The sequence below is a fragment of the Pteropus alecto genome, unplaced genomic scaffold, assembly GCF_000325575.1.
Source record: "Pteropus alecto unplaced genomic scaffold, ASM32557v1 scaffold62, whole genome shotgun sequence".
In the NCBI taxonomy this organism is placed as follows: Eukaryota; Metazoa; Chordata; class Mammalia; order Chiroptera; family Pteropodidae; genus Pteropus; species Pteropus alecto.
Genome location: NW_006432491.1, coordinates 2,735,454 through 2,758,418, shown reverse-complemented (window position 1 = coordinate 2,758,418; position 22,965 = coordinate 2,735,454). Strand labels below are relative to the sequence as shown.

Here is a 22,965-nt window from a genome sequence, read left to right as displayed (position 1 = left end):
TCTTCCTCCTCCTCCTCCTCCTTTTCTTCCTTCTTCTTCCTTCTCATTTTCCTCCTTCTTCTTCCTCCTTTTCCTCTCTCCGTCCCCTACCCCTTATCCTTTTCTTTCATCTTCTTCTTAAAAGTGACTATATTTGATTTTGGCTCAGGGCTTTGATAAAGTTTATTTTTTCTCATTTGCTTGGTAAATAGCTTCATAAGCATAACTAAATTCCTCTAAGGAAAAATTGCTCTTGTCATGTATAAATTAAGAGTTTTCATGGGTAGCAAGAAATAATTTTGCATGAATAACTCAGAAGTGTATTAAAAGTAGGTCACTAGCTGATACAAGGAAGGAATGAAAAGCTTTGCATTAAGACAAAGTGACATGAAAAAAAGTACTTCCCTGGTTCAAAACTTTAGTGACTTTAAAGAAATAATAACTTTACTTATATATCATACTCCCTTTAGTTCTTTAAGCCTTATTATTTCAACATAATTGATTCTTTAATTTTAAGTTTCTGGATATCTATTTCTCTTTTTCCTCCTTTTCATTAGATTCATAGTGCTTCTCATCTAGTGCTTGACATGTAGTGGGCACTTAGTAAATATTCGTTGAGCAGATAAAACTACATGAAATGAAATGTAAAGATGTTATTTTATAAGGAATCACGTTTTCTCTCAGTGACAATTCTTTTTCACCCATGAGGCAGGTGCTCAGATTACTGATAGTGGTAAATTCCATGTCAGTGGTGGAAGCATGCTAACCATCATTGATGCAGGGCAAGCTGACCAAGAAGATATGACTGTGTGGCTCCGCTTGGAATTTGTTTGGCCTGTGGCCAAAGTGTTTCTCACAGTCACTGCTAAGTATTTATAGGTCCTCATACAATACTCAAATAAATGTCTTTGAACAGCTTGTACTCTTACTCCCAACTGATTTACATCACTACCCAAGTTCCCTATACATTCTTTCTAACCAAACATGTTAATATTAAATTGAAGCTATTTTAATTTTTCAAAAAAATCTAAACTCTTAAGTGTAAACTATGTTAATAGATATTGAACAACAAAAATAATGATGCCAAAGAGGAATATAAATAACAAAGATTTGCAAAGTATATCATTTTTTAAGTAATAAATATAGAATATAAAATATATTAATAGCCAAATAACTTTTGAGCCAGAGATTTAAAGACAAATGAACTTTACCATGATTAGTCACTCTGGCCTTGTATATTTAAGCTTAAATTAAAATTAAATATCAATCAATCAATCAAACTTCTAGATAAGATTTGCCACTGTGAGGACAACTATCTTAACATTTGGAAACATTTATAATTGGCCCAAGCTGCCACTTTTTACACTTTACCATTAATCTAGTTATATAGCTATAGCCCTTTGCTAATTGATTATAAATGGTGAATGTTTACAAAATTCAATTGCCATAGTTTTATAAAAAGTAAAGTCCTTTTTTTGTTCCAATTAATCAGTTCATACTAAAAGTAAGTGAGTCCATTTGTAGGCAGACTCAAATAGACTGAATTAAACCTCAGCTGTAATTATAGAAATAGAGATGGGATGTGATGATCTATATATTTTCCACGTGGGGAAAGCACTCAAGAAAAGCACAGTGTGTCTGCAAATGTGAGTTGACATTCCAGTTGCTTTTTTTCACACATGGTTTTAGGAGTTTTTGCCTTTTTGGCAATCAGAAGTGCAAATAAATGAGTTCAGCTTATAAGCATGTGAAGTGCTGTTTTGGGTTTTACCCATTTATTTTTGGATTTCATAAATAGAGTTATGCAGATTTATTTATCCCTTTTATTTTTTCCATCTCTTATGGGTCAATAAGAGGTCTTGGGTACTCTTTTCATTATAAATACAGACCTTGTTGAAAATAGATTTATTTAACCAAATTACGTCCTCAAAGATGCCACTATTTTCCTATCGCATAGTACAATAATTTCATATTTCTCCACCTACAAACTCTTCTGAATATCCTATTTTGGGGATATTTTATATGAAATGTATATTTTCAATAATGGCACATCAATTTTCATGTATTTAATAGACTGTATAGTAAAAAGTATTCTCTATAGAATTTTATTCTTAAAAAATATTGCAATGTAACTAATAACCATCAAATATTTCTTCTAGTAGGTATAGGGATACTTTATTATGCAGAATCTCTTAATGTTACAATATCTTACTCTTACTCAGCTATTCTCTATAATTTCATGTGTTTTTTTTTCTGATTTAAAAATCTATGAGTTGCTTTTCCTTTATAAATTTATGAAGATCTCTTTCTGCTATCAACTATTTATGAGACCTATGGAAAAATATCTTTAAGGCAATCAGAAGAAAGTTATTTTTTATTAAATTTATTTGAGTAACATTGGTTAATAAAATTATACTGATTTCAAGTGTACAATTCAATAATATATAATATGTATATTGCACTGTATATTTACCACCCAAAGTCAAATCTTCTTCTATTACCACATATTTGACCCCCTTTTCTCCTATCTACCTCTTAGCCACCTCCCTTTCCTTTTGGTAACCACTAAACTGTTGTCTGTGTCTATAGAAAAAAAGTTATTTTAAAATTTATGTTCTAGATATGTTAGACATCTTTAGCACTGAACAAACATTCTCTCTCTGCCTCTTCTTTTCTCCCTGTCTCTGTCTTTCTGTTTTGCTCTGCTCCATGCATAAAAATACTCTAATCACAGTGGCAAACATTTTAGAACCTCCAATAAGAATTTCAATGTAGTTAACTAAAATTTAACAAGCCATCTTATATATACACATCAAAAGTAAAACATTCAGATTAAAATGTATTAATCATTCTAATAGATTTTAACACAGTGACAAGTAGCATTTATCACTATTATGTGCTATTGAGTAGAAAACAGAAAATTAATATGTAAGTATAAAATAATATAAAAAAGAGTTATTAAATAAAGAAAAATACATTTTTTTTGCTCTGGGGGCATTTATATATCATTATAAGGGGAATTAATTTATATTTGCATCTAAAACCAAATACATTTATGATCTTAGAAATATTTTTTTATAAAAGGAGGAAAATATAAGAGTATAAATTTTAAAATTTTGAATAAATTTAAGATTTAAGACAAGAAGTGAGTGTACATGTGTTTACACAACCCAAGTTAGCACAACAGGGGAAAATGCATCAGTATAAAATATCACTTATAGAACATTTATGACTTAGACCCTTAGATTCACCAAGTTATTCTAATTAAAGGAAAAATGCCATGTTTTATAGGAGGATTTTCCAGTCTTGCTGCTCCTACTTAGCAATTACGGAATGTTGTTAGTCCACTCATGTGTAACAAGTGACACAAAGAGGGTTATGCTGTTTCAGTTTCTGTTTTATGTTGAGGAATATAACCATAGAAAGTAATCCAAATATAATAAAAAAATATGCAGTAGAAATTTAAGCAAAATCTGGGCAGTATATATAAAATGTACATTTTACTGACTAATGTTAAAAGCAAGACATTTATAATAGCGAAACAAAGTTTTCACAAGTTGTAATTTTTAAGGAAGTTTATTTTTTTCATAGATTTAATAGATTTTAATAGGTTCAATAGGTTTAAACAACCAATAAAGCCAATATAGCATTTACTAGGAAATTATCCTTTTTTCAGGATGCCCTCAATATATTTTATATAGGCAAATATTACCGATGTCCGGACCCTTCTTTCTCTAGATCATATTTGGCATCTGAATGCTATGCGTTTTACTTTAAACTAAAAAAAAACAACAACACAATTTTTGTTTGAAACAATTTATTTTAACTACGTTATATATACTGTTAAGTGCTATGAAGTATAAAATTTATTTCTTGCTTATGAAATGATTCAGTCAACATGAGGACATTAGGTATTTATATTGAAGATTAAAGTGTGAGATAGTGGGAAAAAACCCTGGGTTAAGTCATCAGACTTTATTAATCTCAGCTACTGGATATCTTACTCATAACCGGAATTAATTTTCTCATTTCCTAAAAGGGTAGAATTGGACACTCCCAAGAGTCCTTCTCAGTGAAGAATTTCTGTTTCAAATGTGCAACGAAAGTCCAGAAGCTGTTTATGGCATGTCTATTTGATAGACTGCTTACCATTGAAACATCTAAATACTATGTGGACAAAGCTACAAATGATGGTGACACCAAATTTATTAAACAAAAATTTTGGAGCACAAACATGCACATATTGTTTTTCGTTACATAAAGATAACGCTAAACAATGTTCTTTTTTATGAAATTCCGAGTTGAATATATAATTGTTGGACATTTCATTTTGGTTGACCCACAGTCCTCTTAATTCCAAATGTTAAAAATTGAGATTGAATGTATTCTAAACTGAACTCCTTGATTTCCCCTCAAAAATTTTGTATCTTCCTAGAAGCCCTTTAATATCATCCATATTCATATATGCAGGAAGCATGAGCCCCTCCTGATTTCTCTTTTCCCATTTCCTCCTTTACCCCACTACCGTTTATCTCAAGTTTTTCCTTCCAAACATTGCTTCTTTACCACTTTTATACATGACCTCCTCTTCCATAGCTTATCCTTTTGTCATTCAGGCTTTGGTCATACCTTTCTATATGATCTTCCTACCTATAATGTTCTCTACTTTGACTATATCTTCAATTCAATTAATAATTATTAAACTAAACTGAATGAGGATTAAGTTTACATTAGTGACTTTATTAGTGAGACCTTTTCTACTATGTTAAGTAAATAACATGTATTAAACTCATACTAATATTATAATAAAATATCTCAAATGTCAAAATCTAAAAATAAAATAATTGATTTCTTTCCCTTTTCAGTTTCTGAAAAAAACATGACACCTTCAAACAATGAATCCATTTACATATTTAATGATGTGAAATGATGACTAAGGCAGAATTGTTGCTGTTCAAAGAAAATTGTAACACAAAGGCAGTTATTAATGTCAATTTGTATGCTGTGAAAGTATCTGGTTTCCTGATAGTCTTAAGTGTCAGAGGTAGTCAGTGTCATTCTTTTTAAGGAATAAAGGCTTTTTAGTAGTGATAGTTATATTATCTGGCTACTTTTCTCTAGGTGGTGGGGAGGGAGAGATAAAGAATATTCAAAAACCCGGTTGGCAATTGTGAAAGAAACTCGGCTTTTATGGAGGTCTAGGCATTTTGTAGTGGGAATGGCAACAGGAGCTCCACTGTTTCATTATAGTGTCCCTTTTCTAGGTTCAGTTCTCAGTCATCCAGAGCCAAACCTTTAATATGGTGTACATAATACTGTCGGTGGCCTATTTGTCTTATGCTCCCATTCCTGAAAGGACTCTAATTTGTCTTTTAACTTTATCCTAAGGGAGATGATAGTCTCACAGATAAATGGGCAGGACTAAAAGTAGATGTTCATCAGATAACTTGAGATATGTGTTTATTTCTTAACCTTACTGAAGGCTTTTTAAATTTTTTCATTAGCTCCAAGACTTAAAAGAAAATGATCCAGTTTTCTCTCTACTTCTGTAAATTTTGCATAAAAAGATGAAGAATATGTCCAGAATTTTATGATCATTCCTTTCCTTATGCAATTAATTGGGGTAGTTTTTAAGACAAATAATATATTAACTGTATTGCTTGATTCTAATACGCCCCTCAAAACTGAATTTGTTTTGCATAATACAGTCTCTTCTGAAGAAATTTGTAGAAATCTTTTTGCAATTTATACCAAACCAAATAATGCTGAAACCAAATGAATAATAAAAAGATTATTTTATTTTACCATAAAATTATAAACTAAAAAATTTATAATTAAAATAACATAAAAGTGAGAAAAATGTTCTCAAGAATATTTTCTGTGTGAACATATTACATATTTAATGTATTTTTGTGATTCTTTGAACAACTTTGATGTGTTTTTATTTGTTTTTATTACCTTAAAATTTAATTATCTCAAAATATATTTACATATTATGCCACTTTTCTTTGTTACTTTCTCCTCTTTTTCACATCTACACACTTGTTGATTTCTTATGAATACAGAGAAATAGCAAATAAGTTGAAGGAAATGACAGAACACTGCAGTATCAATTGATAATTATGTGAAGGTTTAGATTAGGTACCACACATTTATATTGACATCTAGCATCTAGTTTTAAGAAACTCTGTATGCATTTTTATTTGATAATCACACTTGATAATCATATCAGGCTGAGCTATATGCTGAGCAAGTCTTGTTATTTTTATTTTATGAAAGTCAAAAGATGAAGAATCATTAAATTCCTTAAGCTTGTAAATTTTATACAACTATAGCAGCACAACTATTTTGTAAATAGAATAAAAGTGAAATTATCAAACAAATAAAATTCAAATTAACATGGTAAGTGATGCTTTCCTAAAATTTAGCTTTCACTTCCTATGTTCTGTCTGCCACAGTGAAAGCCTCTTGGGTTTTGGCATCTCAGTACTACTATGTGCCCAGCCATATCTCAGGACTAGGACACACCTTTTCTTACTTACAAATCTAAGTAGACCTTTGATAACATATACTGCACACAGGTGCAGTGGCCCAGTGACAATAACTGTCATGAACAAGAGCACTTCATGTCAGCTTTTATACTCGAGGTTCACAAGTGAAGGTATAAAAGGAAAACAATGGAGAAAGGTTAACAACTTGATTAATTTCAGTCTACACGTCAGCATAGATTGATTGATCTCTTTCCTTATTTCCAAGTAAAAGTAATAAATTAAGTAGACTCAGTCTTACTGACTTTTTTGTTAATGTATCATAAGTGGATTGATGTAACTATATTGAGACCCTTCCATTTTCTCACAATTATTGTTATTATATTGATTGCTTACTTGGTTAATTCATTTCTTTGTATATCCATACCACAATCTTATCATGCTCAATATATAAGTAACAATTATAATGCATTTAACTAGTATATATTTTAATTAAAGCATTTTATGGTGAATCTTTCAGCTCTCTAATTTTTAAAAAAAATTTGTTAGTTTCAAGTATACAGTACATTGGTTAGACATCTATATAGTTTGTAAAATGATTCCCTCAATTGCTCCCTCTCTCCCCTGACCCTCTACCTAGCCAATGTATTAATGCTAATTGCATTCCTTATGTCACACTTCCTATCCCCCGTGATTATCCGTCAGCTACTAATCTGTACTTCTTTAACCCTTCATCCCATTCTCCCAGCCCTCCAAACCCTGCTCCCCTCTGTCCATCACCAAATTGTCCACTATATTTATGAGTCTGTTTTTCATTAGTTTGTTCTTTTTATTCCTTACATTCTGCATATAAGTGAAATCATATGTTTATCTTTCTCTGTCTGACTTAAATACATTCTAGGTTTATCACAGCAATATCTTTTTCCATTCCCTTCCTTTTCCTATGTAGCGGTCTTGTTTTCTTATCCTTTCAGCCACTCTAACCCTTGGTTGGAGCACTTAATTCTTTTCCCTTTAAGGTTCTTATTGATAGGAATGTAGTTGTTACCATTCTTTATTCCTGTTTTTGATACATGTTTTTAGTTCTTAAAGAAGTGTCTCTAACATTTCCTGTAATTCTGGCTTGGCGGTGATAAATTCATTTAGTTTGTTTTGTCTGGGAAGCTCTTTATCTGTCCTTCAACTCTAAATTATAGCTTTGCTAGATAAATTATTCTTGGTTGTATATCCTGTGTCTTCATTCTTTTGAAAATTTTTTGCCAAGCCCTTCTGTCCTGTGTAGTCTCTCTTGAGAAATCAGCTGCTAGTCATATGGATGTTCCTTTATATGTAATTATTTGTTTTTCTCTTGCTTTTACAATTTTTTTCTTTGTATTTAACCTTTGGCATTTTAATTATGATGTGTCTTGGTGTTGGCCTCTTTGGATCCCTGATTTTTGGAATCCTCTGGGATTTTATGTCCATTTTCTTCACCAGGTTAGGGAAGTTTTCCATCATGATTTCTTCAAACAGCTGTTCTACATTTTGATTTTCTTCACTTATGCCAATCGGATGAATATTTGGAGCCTTAATAGTGTCCCATATCCTCCTTAAATCATCTTTATAGTCTTGACCTCTTTTTTCTTGCCATTCTGTTTGAGTGTCCTGATTCCTGTCCTCTGGAAAGTGCATGTGATCCTCTTCTTTATTCACTTCGTTTATTCCTTTGTTTATTTCATTTAATATACTTCTCATCTCAGATAATGTGTTCTCCATTTCAGACTGATTCCTTTTATAATTTCCACTTCCGTTTTTATGTTTTTTATCTTTTTTGTTGGAGTTCTCTACATTTTCCAAAAGTTCATTGAGCATCTTTATAACCCGTGTTTTGAACTCTGCATCTGTTAAGTTACTTGACTCTATTATATCTGGATCTCTATTCTGTTCTGTCACATGGTTTCTGCTTCTTTGTCTTCCCATGTTGGCTTTCTTTCCATGTCTATTTCTATGTACTAAGCAAAGCTCCTAAGTTTCCTGACCTTATTAGTGTGAATTTGTAATGTAGGTGTCCAGTAGCACAGTCCTAATAAGAGGGGTTCAGCTGCAGGCCAAAGTTAGCCCAAGCCTCTGTCCCTCCGGGGCCACCTGTCAAGATTTAGCAAGCAATCCACAGATGTTGTGCTTATAGTTGCCTCAAAAGGTCACACCAGAAACCAAGGCACTACTCGGCAAGGAGCACTTGACTCATTGAGAATACACCTGGATGTGGCTTGGGTGGGGTCATGGGTTGGGGGAGATGGGGTTTCAAGGAATCCTCTGGCTGAATGACCCCTATTATCCAATTTGATGACATCACAGTTATGATGGCACTGTGTCCCCACACTGGGACGGGGGAGGGCTCTAGTAACAATGGATACCGCTGGCACTTCTGTACCGAGAGAGTCTCGCCTAGACCCTCTCTCTGACAATATCTCCTTGTAAATCCCTCGTGCCTCATGTGTGCAGTTGGAGAGGCACTGGTGCTCAGAGTGAGCAGGTGTGCCGCTGCCGCTGCTGCAGCCTCTGTCTCACTCAGCTGCTGGGGACTCAGCAGTCCCGCGTCCTTGCCCAGTCCTACCTTTTGTCGTTGCACGGTGCTTTCTTGGATTTCTCCCTAGTTGTATGGCTTGTTAATCTAGATCCCAGGTGATTTTTCCTTGCTGCTGCTTCTTGTTTCTGTCGCAACTTTGATTTGGTCGTCAGAGGGGTGAACACAGCCTCTATCATCTACGTCATTTTGAAGCCCAGTCCTCATTTCTCTAATTTTTACATTAATCACTCTTTTCAGTTTCCATCGATGTGTGTGTCCAGCCAATTCTAACTGCTAAATATGACATTCCATATTGTGTATCCACTGTATTTTTTGGTGCACACTTCCATTGCTTCACAATTTTTCTTCAATTCCTTCCACAAAAAGTTACAATGAACATACTCACTTATACCTCTTTTGGATTTGTATGAGAATTTATCTGCATGTACATTTTATTTCTGAGATTAAAGTGATTTTGAACATCTTATGTACTTATTAACTTTTGGGATTTCCTCTTTTATTACTTGTCTATATATTTTTTTCTTAGATTTAGAAATTGCAAATATCATTATCCATTATGTCATTTGTCTATAACTTTTTACCTTTTTTATTCATGTTCTTTCTTGAATACAAATTGTTAATTTCATATAATCAAATCTATCGATTTGTTTTTTTTAAAAATTGTATTTAGCTAATACATGGTCAATCTAAGGTGTTTTTTGGACTAGAAAAGGCAACGCTGACTTTCTGGAGAGTAAATATTATATACAGGATAAAATTTGATTTGAATTGACATTGTAGTCTCCAACTCAACTATTACACATAATCTGGTTTACTAATAAGGGCTTATGACAGAGTTATTGACTTTACTGTTCTTATTATAATTTTTATACTGCTGGTGCTTATTTTCTTGAAAATTTTTTTATGTTAGTGGTCTTTTTAGAACACTTAATCAATCTAGCATGTGTATATTATCATAATGTAAAAGAATTTTCTCATAATGTCCACGTGTGGAATGCTATCTGGACCCATCTATTGTAAAATATATAAACATAAATATACATACATTAACATATATAGATATACATATATAATGTTTTAACACTATATTGTATTGTATATAATATAGTGTATTATATGTCATATATTGTATTACAATATATATATTAATATGTAACTAATATTATGAAAAATGTATTCTTATTTTTATTTAAATTTTTCATCTCTCTTTTATTTCTCCTTAATAATATTATTTTCCAACTTAATTTTTGAAGGTATACTTACTCTTGCTTTCAATATTTAGTAGTGTTAAAAAGTTATTATTTTAATTGTCTGTCATATAATTTTTTGTACTTTTAATGGTCTCAAAAATGAACTAAAAATAGGAGCATGCTTAATTATTTTTCTTATATGAATTTTAGATATTTTATTCACAATCATTTTTATTTTACATTATTTTCCTTTAAGGTTAAACTCCTAAACCATCATCTGGAGAAGATTTAATATGTTGAAAATTATCAACTCAAGTGAAAATCTTTTGTTTATGATATTCAACTTGACAGTAGTTGAAGAGCTATAGAAACAGTATGGATTATTTTTCACTGATATCTTACTGAGAGTTCAATTCTTGCTTTAAGAAACCTCTATATGGCTGTGATAATATTTAATTTGTTTTAATGTTTAATGTTAAAGCAAGGTGGCTGAAAAGATAGGCATTTTTATCTTCTCCAAGATGACAAATTGCTAACACACTTGAATCCCATTTGAATCAGTGTTGTAAAAAAAGAAAATATTTCACATAGCTTTACTAGATTTTGGAATGTTTTAATTCCCTAAATAGCATTGTTATTGTTAGTGGAAGCTTGGCTTCAGGATAATTGCCTACCTCTCTGCAGTGGGCGACATCAAAGGCATATTGTACAACATTTTTATTTAGATGTTTTTCTAATGCCATTTATGTCATATCATTCTTAATTTAAAGATATGTTTGATACTTTTCATCATGCAATTGATTTTTAAAGCAATACAGAGTAGACAAGTTGGAGATGACTGTTGAGTTATCTATTCTTGATACTGTACAGAGGGTTGACAGTACAGTTAACTCCACATGAAGACATTTATTTTCACAGTAAGAATTTATCTTTTTTTTGATTACAAAATTGTTTTCACTTCAATTCTACTTAACTTTTATAATCTCCATAAATCACAATGGGAATAGCACATAAGATTGCCAAAGCATGTTTTCTTCACTCTGTGTGCATGTACTCCCATCTGAGCTAGCCATCATTGTCAGTTCAGCCTCAAAGAGACAGAAACTTGCTCCTCATAGAATCTAAATGGCATTAATTTATGTCACAGATTCACCCTTTATGGTCCTACAGTAGGTCCTACCAGACAATGGGCTCTATTATGCCAGCATCCACCAGTGTCAGACCCAGTGCTTTTGTCAGTCCATGAATTGAAAGTGATAGTCAAGCCGAACACACCTGGTCATAAAATGTTAGTCCACAGGTGAAAATTTTGCTTAGAATATGCAGTATTTTGGCTTATTGTAGTTTGAATCGGGACATCTTTAGACTAGTGAAGACTTTCAGTTTTATAAACACCCCAATTGTTCTAATGGAGGCACCTAGGATATTTTGCAACAATCTGAATGTATTAAATAAAACATGATTATTGTATTCATACTCAAATAAAATATATACCCAGTCTTCACAATTGTTGGTCATAAAGGAACATCTTAAAATGCCAAGTATTGCCCTGCACCCTGCTTTCCCACAAATAGTATGGCATGATAGTCACAGATGGCTGTTCTACAACCATATAGCCAATGTTTATTCGTATTGTGATTCCTCACTTCATCACTATCTGGGTGACCTTGGGCAGGTAACTAAACATCTTTGAACCTCAGATTTCTCGCCAATATAATTGGGATCATTATAGGATGTATTTTCTAGGAGGATTGACTAAGTTAATAGAGAAAAAGTGCATAGGGGATTAGACATGCCTCAGCTGATCAAAATCTCTAATACAGTTTCACATTTTCAATGACTTTAATATTATTTTTTAACTCACTTAGTTCAGGTCTCATAATGTGTATAAACCAGTATTGTGTGCTAGTCAGTGGGCTTGGTGCTTGAGATATAAAGACGAGTAAAGCATCATCTCATTTCTAACACAGTCTTTCTTTAGTAGAGGAGACACTGTCAGCAATTTAAGTACATTTTGTGTATGTAATGGATGCATGTAATGAAACAGAACAGAAAAGATGGCAGCTTGTCAGAGCTGTCAGGGAAACTTTAAAGGAAGAGTGATGCCTAAGCAGGAATTTAAAAGTGAGGGGAAATTTCCAGGCAGTTACATTTTGGAAAATAAAAGACAGAAAGTGCCACACATACTATTTTAGAGGGTTTAATGAGTCTCTAGGACCCATACAAGGACCCCGCAAGTTTATGAACACACTGATGTTACTTTTTATAGAAAACTATTTCGATCTTTAAGTCATTAAAAATATATCTTTAAAATTCAGCACTGTTACTGGCATTTGGGATTCACTTATTAACAAATTAGGAAAAGAATCCACAGCTACCCTTATATCCTGGTGATAGAGCTTTCATTCTCAAACATTTAGAAAATGTAACGTTCTTAAATGCACAGTAGATGTGAGATTCTTGGATTCTGAAGTTTTTCCTTGTAAAGGGTAATATCTTTTGTCATTTGCAGAAAACCTCACACTCCTAGTGATCGGCTGGCTCAGTTTGTTATCCTCATGATCCATTTACTGTATAAACAGCAAAAGTGAGAGAGATTTTTGAGCCCACACTTCCACTGATCCAGGAACACATGAAGTAGGGGCTCACTGCTGATTTGGAGGGCAGAGGTCAGCATTCTGTTCTAAGCCTACTACCCATAGCAAAACTGACTAGTCCTCAGCTGTTAATCTCCAGATCATCATGTCATTTAGAAATTAATTTACTCACCACTTTTATCAAATGAATGCAGGTATTTCTCATAACTGTAATTCAAAAATAAGGATGATAAATATATGCTCAAACTTGTCAACTTTTGCCATTTATATATGTCAAGTAAATCTAGAGGACTTATTTCATGTGAACATACTTTTGGAATCTGAAATATATCCCTGAGGTAATGTTTCTCTGTTTATTATTGTAATCATCAAGTTATTCAGTGAATTTATATGCATTCCTTCCACCACCTATAAATCTATAACATATGTATTCTTACCCTCTTCTCCCTCTCGCTCTCCCTCTCTCCCTCTCTTTCTTTGCAATACTGAATGTGATCCTTTGCCATACATTGTTCTGAGTACAACATCAATGTCTACAGTCTTACTTTTCTTTACTCCCTTTAGAAAAACTGAGATATGATATTGAAGGCCTATTTGTGTGCTTGGCTCACCCCTTAGATGCTCTAAACAATTACTCCAAAGTACATTTGACAACCCTAACTGTCCATTAAGTCTTACATTTTGAAAGCTTCCATAACCTAAATATCCAAGTGAAATTTTCACATTAGTCCATATTGGCAGTTTAATTAAACCTCCAGTTATTTAATTTTGAACCACATCAGGTATGAGTGAGTTATGGTCAGGTCTACAAAACACCTAGCTCTACATCTTTCTTCAGCTCCAGGTGAAGGTTGGGTCCATGAGTCTATCTGGACATCTTTGAGTTCAATTTTTCAGGAATAACTTAGTCTAAATCTATAATTAAGAAATTAGAAACAATCACTATCTGCATTATCTGAGATATAGCTTTGCTAAAATAGGCATCTGATGTTCATGATGATCATTATACTAAACCAAATATATCTTCTTATGTATTCAAGAACTTTAACAATTTTTCCCCACAAAAAATTGTTATATTATTCTATCTCTATTTTATCATTTTTAAAGTTAAAGGCCTCCTTCCACCCCACAGGAGCAGCTTGCCCTTAAAGTGAACTCAGTAACCATGTCTTGGTATATAGGAATATTATTGTATCTGTCTAAGATTAAGATATCCCAGGGTCCAGCCAGAGACAGGCTAACACAGATAAAAGTCAAATAGTCCTGATATCATTAGCCAGTTCCTGATGATTAAATAGATAATGACTCTCAGCATGCAAGTCTTAGTGAATAATTCTTTGCACATTTGAGATAATGCTGCAATTTTAATCTCTGTTAAATGAGTGTCTCCAAGGCACAGTTGGCAGCTTGTGGTAGTTTAAAAGTTACTGCTTAATCCTGTCATATCAAGTATCTTTTAGTTAATAGTCACATCCCACATCAGCACACCTTAGATTCTGTCTTCTAGGAGAAAAAAAAAAATCTACAAAGAATAATTCTAAAATGGAAAAAAAAAATGATTTACAGTCCTGTGATGAGGATGAACAAATCCTTACCAACATTATATTGGTAAAGTCACAGAACATGTCTCTTCTTCCTTTGTGTTCATTCTAGCAGTTAGTCATTGATCATAACATAGATATCACTGAGCAATTCCACTATCTTTGGAAACCGTTATAACTATCTTTCCCCTAGTTTTATTGGAACTTTTAGTTTTGCCCTAATGAAACATTGTTGGATGTAATGATTTCTGCTCCGCCAGAGTGACCTGTTCCCCACTGCACCTAGAGTTTGAGTTTCTCCCCTCTCTCCATCTCTAGGACACTTCTCTTCATTGTTCTGGCTGCTCTGCTTTCGGAATTCTACTGCAATGACTTGGTGTTCCCACACTACCGCAGCCTCATTGCCAGTTTATCTGGATGCAAAGTCCACAAGTATGTGCCAAACTGCTCTGACATGTGTTTCCATCGTAAGTACTGAGCCCAGGATGGAATGTGCAACAATCTGCAGCACCCCAAGTAGGGCGTGGCCACAATGGCCTTTGAGCGCATCCTGAAACCCATCTATGAGAACGGCTTCAACTTGCCCCACGAGGTTGGCCACCATGCATGGCCCAGTGGGTATCCTCTTCTGTCTAGCCTGGTCTCCAGAGTTGGCGGCCATGGCAACTATTACCCTTGACAAGAGATACACATACATGTAGTGGGTCCGGTTTTTAGACCACGATTTACATCACATGGTGCCTGTATTAAGCATGTCTCACTTCTCTACTGGGCAGCCATACAGCTTTGTGTGCACTAATGACCCTTCATGCTTCCCCATTGTCATTCCTCACACTGACTGACACTCAGGGATCCATGCAGCATACACGTTCTTTGCTTGCTCCAGCCCTGTGCATGATATCAGCACGACCTCCTTGGTGATGAACTCGGTGTACACTTGGGAATGGATTAACCAGCTCACAGTATTCATTGATGCCTCTAATATTTATGGGCGCTCAGTGAAGGAATCCCATGTTCTCAGAGACCACTCAGAGCCCTGGGGACTCCTAAGGGTAGGCTTACCTTGGGCTTCTTTAGGAAAGTATTTCCTGCCCTTTTCTACAGGCCCACCCACTGAGTGCACAAGCAAGATAGTAACAGTCTCTGTTTCCTGTCTGGCGACCACAGGGCCAATGAACAGCTGGCTCTCACAGTCATGCATAAGGCTATGGTTCTGGGAACACACCAGGGATGCTGCAGAGCTGTCTGTCCTGATAAAGGGAATGCAGACACTCTTTATCATGAAGCCAGGAAGATTGTGGGTGCTGAGCTGCAGCACATCACCTATAGCCACTGGCTGCCCAAGATCCTGGTGGTACCTGGCAAGAAGATGCTGAAGGATTACCAGGCAATCAACAGCTTTAACTGTTGCTCATGATCATCACACCTCAACACTTAAAATATTATTAAAAAGTTAAAGAATTATTTAATCATAAAGTTTTGTCTGTAGTTAGCTTAATATAGAACACTAACATAAATCCCAATAGATGAAGGTACATTAATATGAAATCTTTCAGAGAAGTTTAAAATTGTTTGCAAATTATCTATATATAAAATGCCACTAGAATTTGTGCCATGCTTATGTAGAATATCAAACTGTGAAAATGTATAATATATTTAAAATAAATCTGAGTATCATACAGGTTAAATTTGAAAGATTCTACTGAAAAGAACACTGATTTTAGATTCATAGAGACTGGTTTAAATTTCTATTTTCATTTAATGCTGAGGGCTTGTAAAAAGTATTTAAAGCGTTTGAATCAGAATATCTATAAAATGAGAACATATTGCTTCCTCAGAATTGTTTAAAAATAAAATTATATAAAATATATAAAATATCTAGTCCAGTTAAGTTGCATCATGGGTAATCAATGTGTTACCTATAGACAGTTTTATTATAACATTCTCATTTTACTTGTTGGCATCATTATATTGCATAGCTGCTATGATCTAGCCTTGTGCTAGGCTCTGAGACGAAAGAAATAGCATCACTGTTCTGTAGAGCCTGACAGCATGCAGAGAAGGCAGGAGCTGCTGCAATCAGTATAAAAAGGGCCGTCATAGAGATGGGGATTGAACGTATAGGAACAAAGAACTCAGAAATGAAAGGTATGTGGGAGATTCACAGCAAGCTTCTGATAAAAGATGCCATTTGATCTGGTCTTGGAATTTTCTGTGTGTAATAAGTTAGATGATTCCTTGAATTCCAGGGAGAGGAATAGAAGCAGAAAATTGTGGTGTTGAATAGCAGAGAAGGAGACAGAAGGGTGTTATGGGACGGCTTTTAAAGGCCATGTGTGCCAGGCAAAAAATTTAGATTTTCATCGTGTGTTTAACTCTAAATCAAGAGAGTGACAATATGGAATAATTTTTTTTTCTTTTCCTTTTTAAAATTTCAATTAGAGTTGACCTTCAATATTATTTTATATTAGTTTCAGGTGTACAGCATAGTGATTAGACATTTATATCATTTACGAAGTGATCCCCCCATTTGGTCTAATATCCACCTGGCGCAATACGTAGTTATTACAATATTATTGTAATATATAATAATATTACACTCCCTGCCCTTTTCTACAGGTCCACCCACTTATATTCCCTATACTGTACTTTACATCTCAGTGACTATTATTTAACTACTCATTTGTACTTCTTAATCTTTTCGCTTTTTTAACGCAACCTCTCAACCCCCTCCCATCTGGCAATCACCAGTTTGTTATCTGTATCTATAAAACCATTTTTGTTTTGTTAATTTATTTTGTTCCTTAGATTTCACAGGTAAGTGAAATCATATTGTATTTTATCTTTCACTGTTCGACTTATTTCACTGAGCATAATATCCTCTAAGTTTATCCATGTTGTTACAAACAGTAAATTTTCATTTTTTTATGGCTGAGTAATATTCCATTGTATATATGTACTACCTCTTCTTTATCTAATTGTCTATCGATGGGCACTTAGATTGCATTCATATCTTAGCTATTGTAAATAGTGCTGCAGTAAACATAGAAGTGCACATATTTTTTCAAATCAACGTTTTGATTTTCTTTGGGTAAATAGGCAGAAGTAGAATTACTGGCTCATAAGATAGTTCTATTTTTTATTTTTTGAAGAACTTCCAAATGTTTTCCCTAGTGGCTGCACCAATTTGCAGTCCCACCAACAGTACATAAGGGTTCCCTTTTGTCCACATCTTCGCCAACACTTTCTTTTTTTCTTCCTTTTTTAATTGATTTATTGATTATGGCCATTCTGATAGATGTGAAGTGATATCTCATTTTGGTTTTAATTTGCATTTCTCTGATGATTAATGACATTGAGCATCTTTTCATATGCCTATTGGCCATCTGTATGTCCTCTTTGTTAAAAGTTTATGAATTTTGCTTATGTTTTCAAAGTACCAGCTCACGGTTTCATTGATCTTTTGTATTGTCTCTTTTAGACTCTATTTGGTTTATTTCCACTCTGATCCTATCATTTTCTTTCTTCTACTCATTTTGGGCTTTGTTTGTTTTTCTTTTTTTAGTTTCTTTAACTGTAAGGTTTGAACATTTATTTGATACATATATTTTTTTGTTTCTTGAAGTAGGCCTGTATTATTATAAATTTCTCTCTTAGGACTGTTTTCTCTGCATTCTATAGATTTGGGATCCTTGTGTTTTGATTTTCATTTGTCTCAAGGTATCTTTTTTTTTTTCTTTTTTGATCTCATTGTTAATCCCTTCATTGTTTAGTAGCATGCTATTTACCCTCCATGTGTTTGTGGAATTCTTTTTAGTTTTTTCTTATAATTGATTTTGTTTCATTCCATTTTGATAGGAGATATGATTTCAATCTTCTTAAACATATTGAGACTTAATTTATAGACTAATATATGGTATCTCTTGGAAAATATTCCATGTGCACTTGAGAAGAATGTATATTCTGCTGCTTTGGGGATAAATGTTCTAAAAATATATCAATTAAATTCATCTGATGTAGTGTGTCATTTAAGGCTGATGTTTCCTTGTTTATTTTCTGTCTAGAAGATCTGTCCATTAGTGTCAATGGGGTATTAAAGTTCCCTACTGTGACTGTATTACTGTCGATTTCTCTATGTCAGAAATATTTGCTATATATATTTAAGTGCTCCTGTGTTGGGTGTATAAATGTTTACTAGGATTATATCTTCTTGTTGAATTGATCTCTTTATTATTATGTAATGTCCTTGATTGTCTCTTATTACAGCCTTTGTGTTTTAAAGTCTATTTTGTCTGATATAAGTATTACCTCTCTAGCTTTTTTTTTTTTCATTTTCATTTGCAACAGATATCTTTTTTCATCCCTTTACTTTCAGTTTGCGTGTGTCTTTTGATGTGAAGGGGGTCTCTTGAAGACAGTATATATATGGATCTTGTTTTTTTATTCATTCACCTTCCTTATGTTTTAAGTGGAACATTTAATCCATTTACATTTCAAGTAATTATTAACAGCTACAAAGTTATTTTCATTTTATTGTTCACATTTATGTTCTTCTCAATGCCTTCACCTTTTCTGCTTAAAGAAGTCCCTTTAAAATTTATTGTAATACTGGCTTAGTGGCAATGAATTTCTTTAGGTTTTTCTTGTCTTGGAAGCTTTTTAACTCACTTTCAATTTTAATTGACAGCCTTGCTAGGTAGGGTAATCTTGGTTGTAGGTACTCGCTTCATGTCCCTGAATATTTCATGCCAGTTTCTTCAGGCCAGCAAAGTTTTTATTGATAAATCAGCTGACAATTTTTTGGGAGCTTCCTTATAGGTAACTAACTGCTTTTCTCTTACTGTTTTAAGATTCTCTCTTTGTCTTAAACGTTGTCATTTTCGTTTTGATGTTTCTTGGTGTGAGTCTGTTTGGGTTCATTTTGTTTGGGACTCTCTTCATTTGAACTTGTATGTCTATTTCCTTCACCAGGTTAGACAAAAAATTCAGTCATGATTTCGTCAAATAGCTTCTCAATCTCTTGTTCTTTTTATTCTCCTTCTGGTACCCCTGTGATGCAAATGTTTTTACATTTGATGTTGTCCAAGAGGACCCTTAAAGTATTCTTATTTTTTTTATTCTCTTTTCTCAACGCTATTGCGATTGGGTGTTTTCTACTATCTTGTCTTCCAAACTGCTGGTTCAATCCCATCTTCATGTAATCTGTTGATTCCTTCTAGTATATTCTTCATTTCAGTTTTTGAATTCTTTGTTTCTAACAAATCATTTCTTATGCTTTCTATGTCCTTTTTCATGCTTACTATTTCTTTATTGATGTTCTCACTGAGATTATCTATTCTTCTAAGTTCACTGAGCATCCTTAAAATTAGGGTTTTGAACTCTATATCTGGTAGGTTGCTTGCCTCCATTTCATTTGGTCTTTTTCTAGAGTTTTGTCTTGTTCTTTCATTTGGAACATGTTTCTTTATGTTCTCACTTTGGCCGCCTCTGTGTGTTTGTTTTTATGTTATAGGTAGATCTGCTATGTCTCCTGTCTTAACCAGGCGGTTTATATGATAGGTGCCCTGTGTGTCCCAGTGGCACAATCTCCTTGATCACCTGTACCAGGTGCTCCAGGAATGTCCCTTTTTGGGGTTGTGTGTGCTCTCTTATTGTTATTGAGCCTTGATTGTTGTTGGCATGTCAATGGGTGGGACTGACTCTCAGGCTTACTTACTGTGAGGACTGGCCACAACCACAGCGTGTGAGCATCTGTGTTGGAGGTGACCGCAGTAAGTGGGACTTGCTCCAGCAGGCTCGTGTGCCTGTTGAGGCCACCCTTTAGGTGTGCCACTTGTGAGGCTGATCAGGCCACCCTTTAGGTGTGCCACTTGTGAGGTGCTCATTTATTGTTCAATTCACTTCAGTAAGATTGGGTAAGTACTTTGGATTCTCCTCAAGGCCCTCACAGCATAGAGTTTGAGGGACACACACACTACATAATTCTGTTGTGTGACATATGGAGCAACAGGATCCAGAGATCGGGATGGATTTCTTTGAGAATGTGGTGTGAAAACTGGGTCCTAAAAGAATAGTGGCAGTTATCTGTGAAAGACTATAATCTGAGAGAGGATGGACAGAGGTTATTTAAGATTTTAAAAATATAGAAAATACCCGTTACCAGTGTCAGTGTGATAAGCATGAGAAACTAAAAGCTATCAGTCATGCTGGCTTATAGAATGTGCTGCACAAAAGAGTCTAATCCTTGAAGAAGCAACAGACTCATTCCACTCCAAGGACATTAAGTCTTATGGGGGTGGCAAAAGTTCAGAAATAACAGAAGTAAAACTACTGAATCATCAAAGTAGTAATTAGTAAAAGTTCATTGTGCACACACCAAAAAGTTTGTAATCTGGGGATACTCAAACCAAAACATGGCATGAGGATATTATAAAGCAGCTTATATAGTAGGAAAGGAATAACTGTTTTCTCTTCACAATAATAGGTTATAATATTAGAATTTTCAGTAGTTATCTTATGTCAACTTTGGAAAACAGTTGAAGATTTGCTTCTGATCTCCTAAGGCATAAACAAGAAAAGACCCAAGTCAGAGTCATCTTGCAAAATAATCTAAAGCTTTGCTGTGTGACTAAAATGGTTTTGTCTGTCCAGGAAATTTTCAAGGTTGGTTTCTTTTATTTTTTATTTTTTTTTTGTTTATCATCTGCTTCATCCATCAATGGATCAACTCGACTCTTTTTTCCTAGGTGACATTGTATATAGAGACTTGATAGATAAAGGAGGTAACTACAGGAGTCTGGAAGAAGCAGGTGGGTAGTTTTTGACCCCATGGTTTCTGCTCACTTCACTTCTCGTGGACCCAAACCCAAAGCCTTTTTGAGAAGTCTTTGTAAAATCCACAGGGTTTTTTCTTCCTTTTGTACCAAAAGCTGCAGGCAATTTGGGGGATATTTTTGGACAAAAGCATTTTATTTCTTACAGTTGTTTTAGTTAAAGGCCGTATGAAAATGAATTATTCTTTCTTTATAGGATTACTTTTGCTCTAAAAAATCATACCATTTTTATTTTTTGCAAAACATATAGAGAGCAGAATGTGAAAATTAATTATCCATGGAATAGCGAACATAAATTCTCAGAGAGAGAGAAGTCATTTAAAAGCTATTTCTGAATTATCTTTTGAAAATAGAATGTGCGTACTTTTTGTAGATGTGGTTACTTTTAGTTCTTGGGTAAGCACGTTTGTCACCCATTATCACAGATTGCCTCAGTTTTTTTTAAAGAATAGCTTATAATTAATCAACTGTGTAATTTCTATTCACCTATCCCATAGCTGCTTCATTTGATAATATAATAAAACAAACAAACAAACAAAACAAATACTTAGTTTCCCCCCTCTACCATTAGATACCATGAGGTCATTCTCTGCAATGATACCCTCTCAACAACTTGCACCATTTGTCTCTGATTTCCTGCCATCTCAGTGAGTTTGGCCACTTTTCTCATAACTTGGCCTTCCTTCTGCAGGATCTCTAACTCTCATTCTTCTAAATGTTTCTTGACTTTCATATTTGTACTTGCCTCAAAGGACCTTTCATCAACATTATCCCTTAAGTTTTACTATATAGTTCGTAGGTGTAGAAGCAGCAATTTTAGTTGCTGTAAAACAGTGATTTTTATTTTTAACCATTTCATATAAGACCATTTTACAACTCTGATAGAAGCTATGAATCTTTTTTTTTGTTTTTTTGCAGATAAACACAATAAAACTACATACCTAAAATTCTGCATATATTTTAGAGGCACCATATATACTCTTCTTTCAATGATTTAACAAATATGTATTTTGCACCTATATTTATTTAGCATGCCTTTTCTCCCCAGGGCTTACCAAGCATACAAAATAGGTGCTCTTCCACTTTGTATTTCCAAACAGCTTCTCTCTTACCCAAAAAGTAGGCCCCAAATTTAAAACTACTATTAGTTCTTATTTCTTGCTCAACTATTCTTGTCTTCTATTCCTTTTGGAGGAAACAATTTTATTTTTTTAGTTGCAGAAGGATACTGGACTGTTTTAATATAACGAGGCTTCCAGACGACCAGTATTTTCTCCCCACTTCTTAATTCTGCTTCTTTCTGTTCAGGATTTATTTCTCTTTCTCCTTCAGCTCTCCTACCTTTTGTTTTATATATATGGTACACTAAAGATGACTCTGCCAGAGATTCCAAGTACTCCACAGTCTTTCATGGTATAGCTAACACTAGAGTACTGAGCAGCATATTTTTTCTAAACAATAATTTGATAAGTGTATTATATTGTACCATTACACCGAGTCATATTGTTTGATTTTAAATGCCATTTTTAGAGCCTTCTCTGTTCTGGTCATTTTTATTTCATCATGTTTCTGCCTTTCTAGAAAAAATATTAGTTTAATGATGAGATACCAAGAGTATGTCCTCTGTGTTAACAGATAATTTTCTAATTTTTCTTTGAATCCCCAGAACTAAACACAGGGCAGAACACAATAGAGCAGCTCAATAGACACTATATAATTTATTAGGGGAAATGTGATCCTCCTGGTGAGGTTCATTTTAGTTCCCCAA

The 22,965-nt window shown here is 33.9% G+C and overlaps 1 protein-coding gene across 1 annotated transcript in view; it reads left to right on the top strand.

Moving 5' to 3' along the window:
- PXDNL (peroxidasin like) overlaps window positions 1-22,965 on the top strand; it is a 495,544-nt gene that overhangs the window by 378,632 nt on the left and 93,947 nt on the right. The window contains 11 exon segments of the mRNA XM_025043730.1: window positions 688-842; window positions 11,035-11,064; window positions 11,066-11,143; window positions 12,739-12,773; window positions 12,776-12,895; window positions 14,683-14,831; window positions 15,066-15,483; window positions 15,486-15,565; window positions 15,567-15,615; window positions 15,618-15,770; window positions 21,111-21,173. Of these exon segments, the coding sequence (XP_024899498.1) occupies window positions 688-842; window positions 11,035-11,064; window positions 11,066-11,143; window positions 12,739-12,773; window positions 12,776-12,895; window positions 14,683-14,831; window positions 15,066-15,483; window positions 15,486-15,565; window positions 15,567-15,615; window positions 15,618-15,770; window positions 21,111-21,173 (1,330 nt within the window).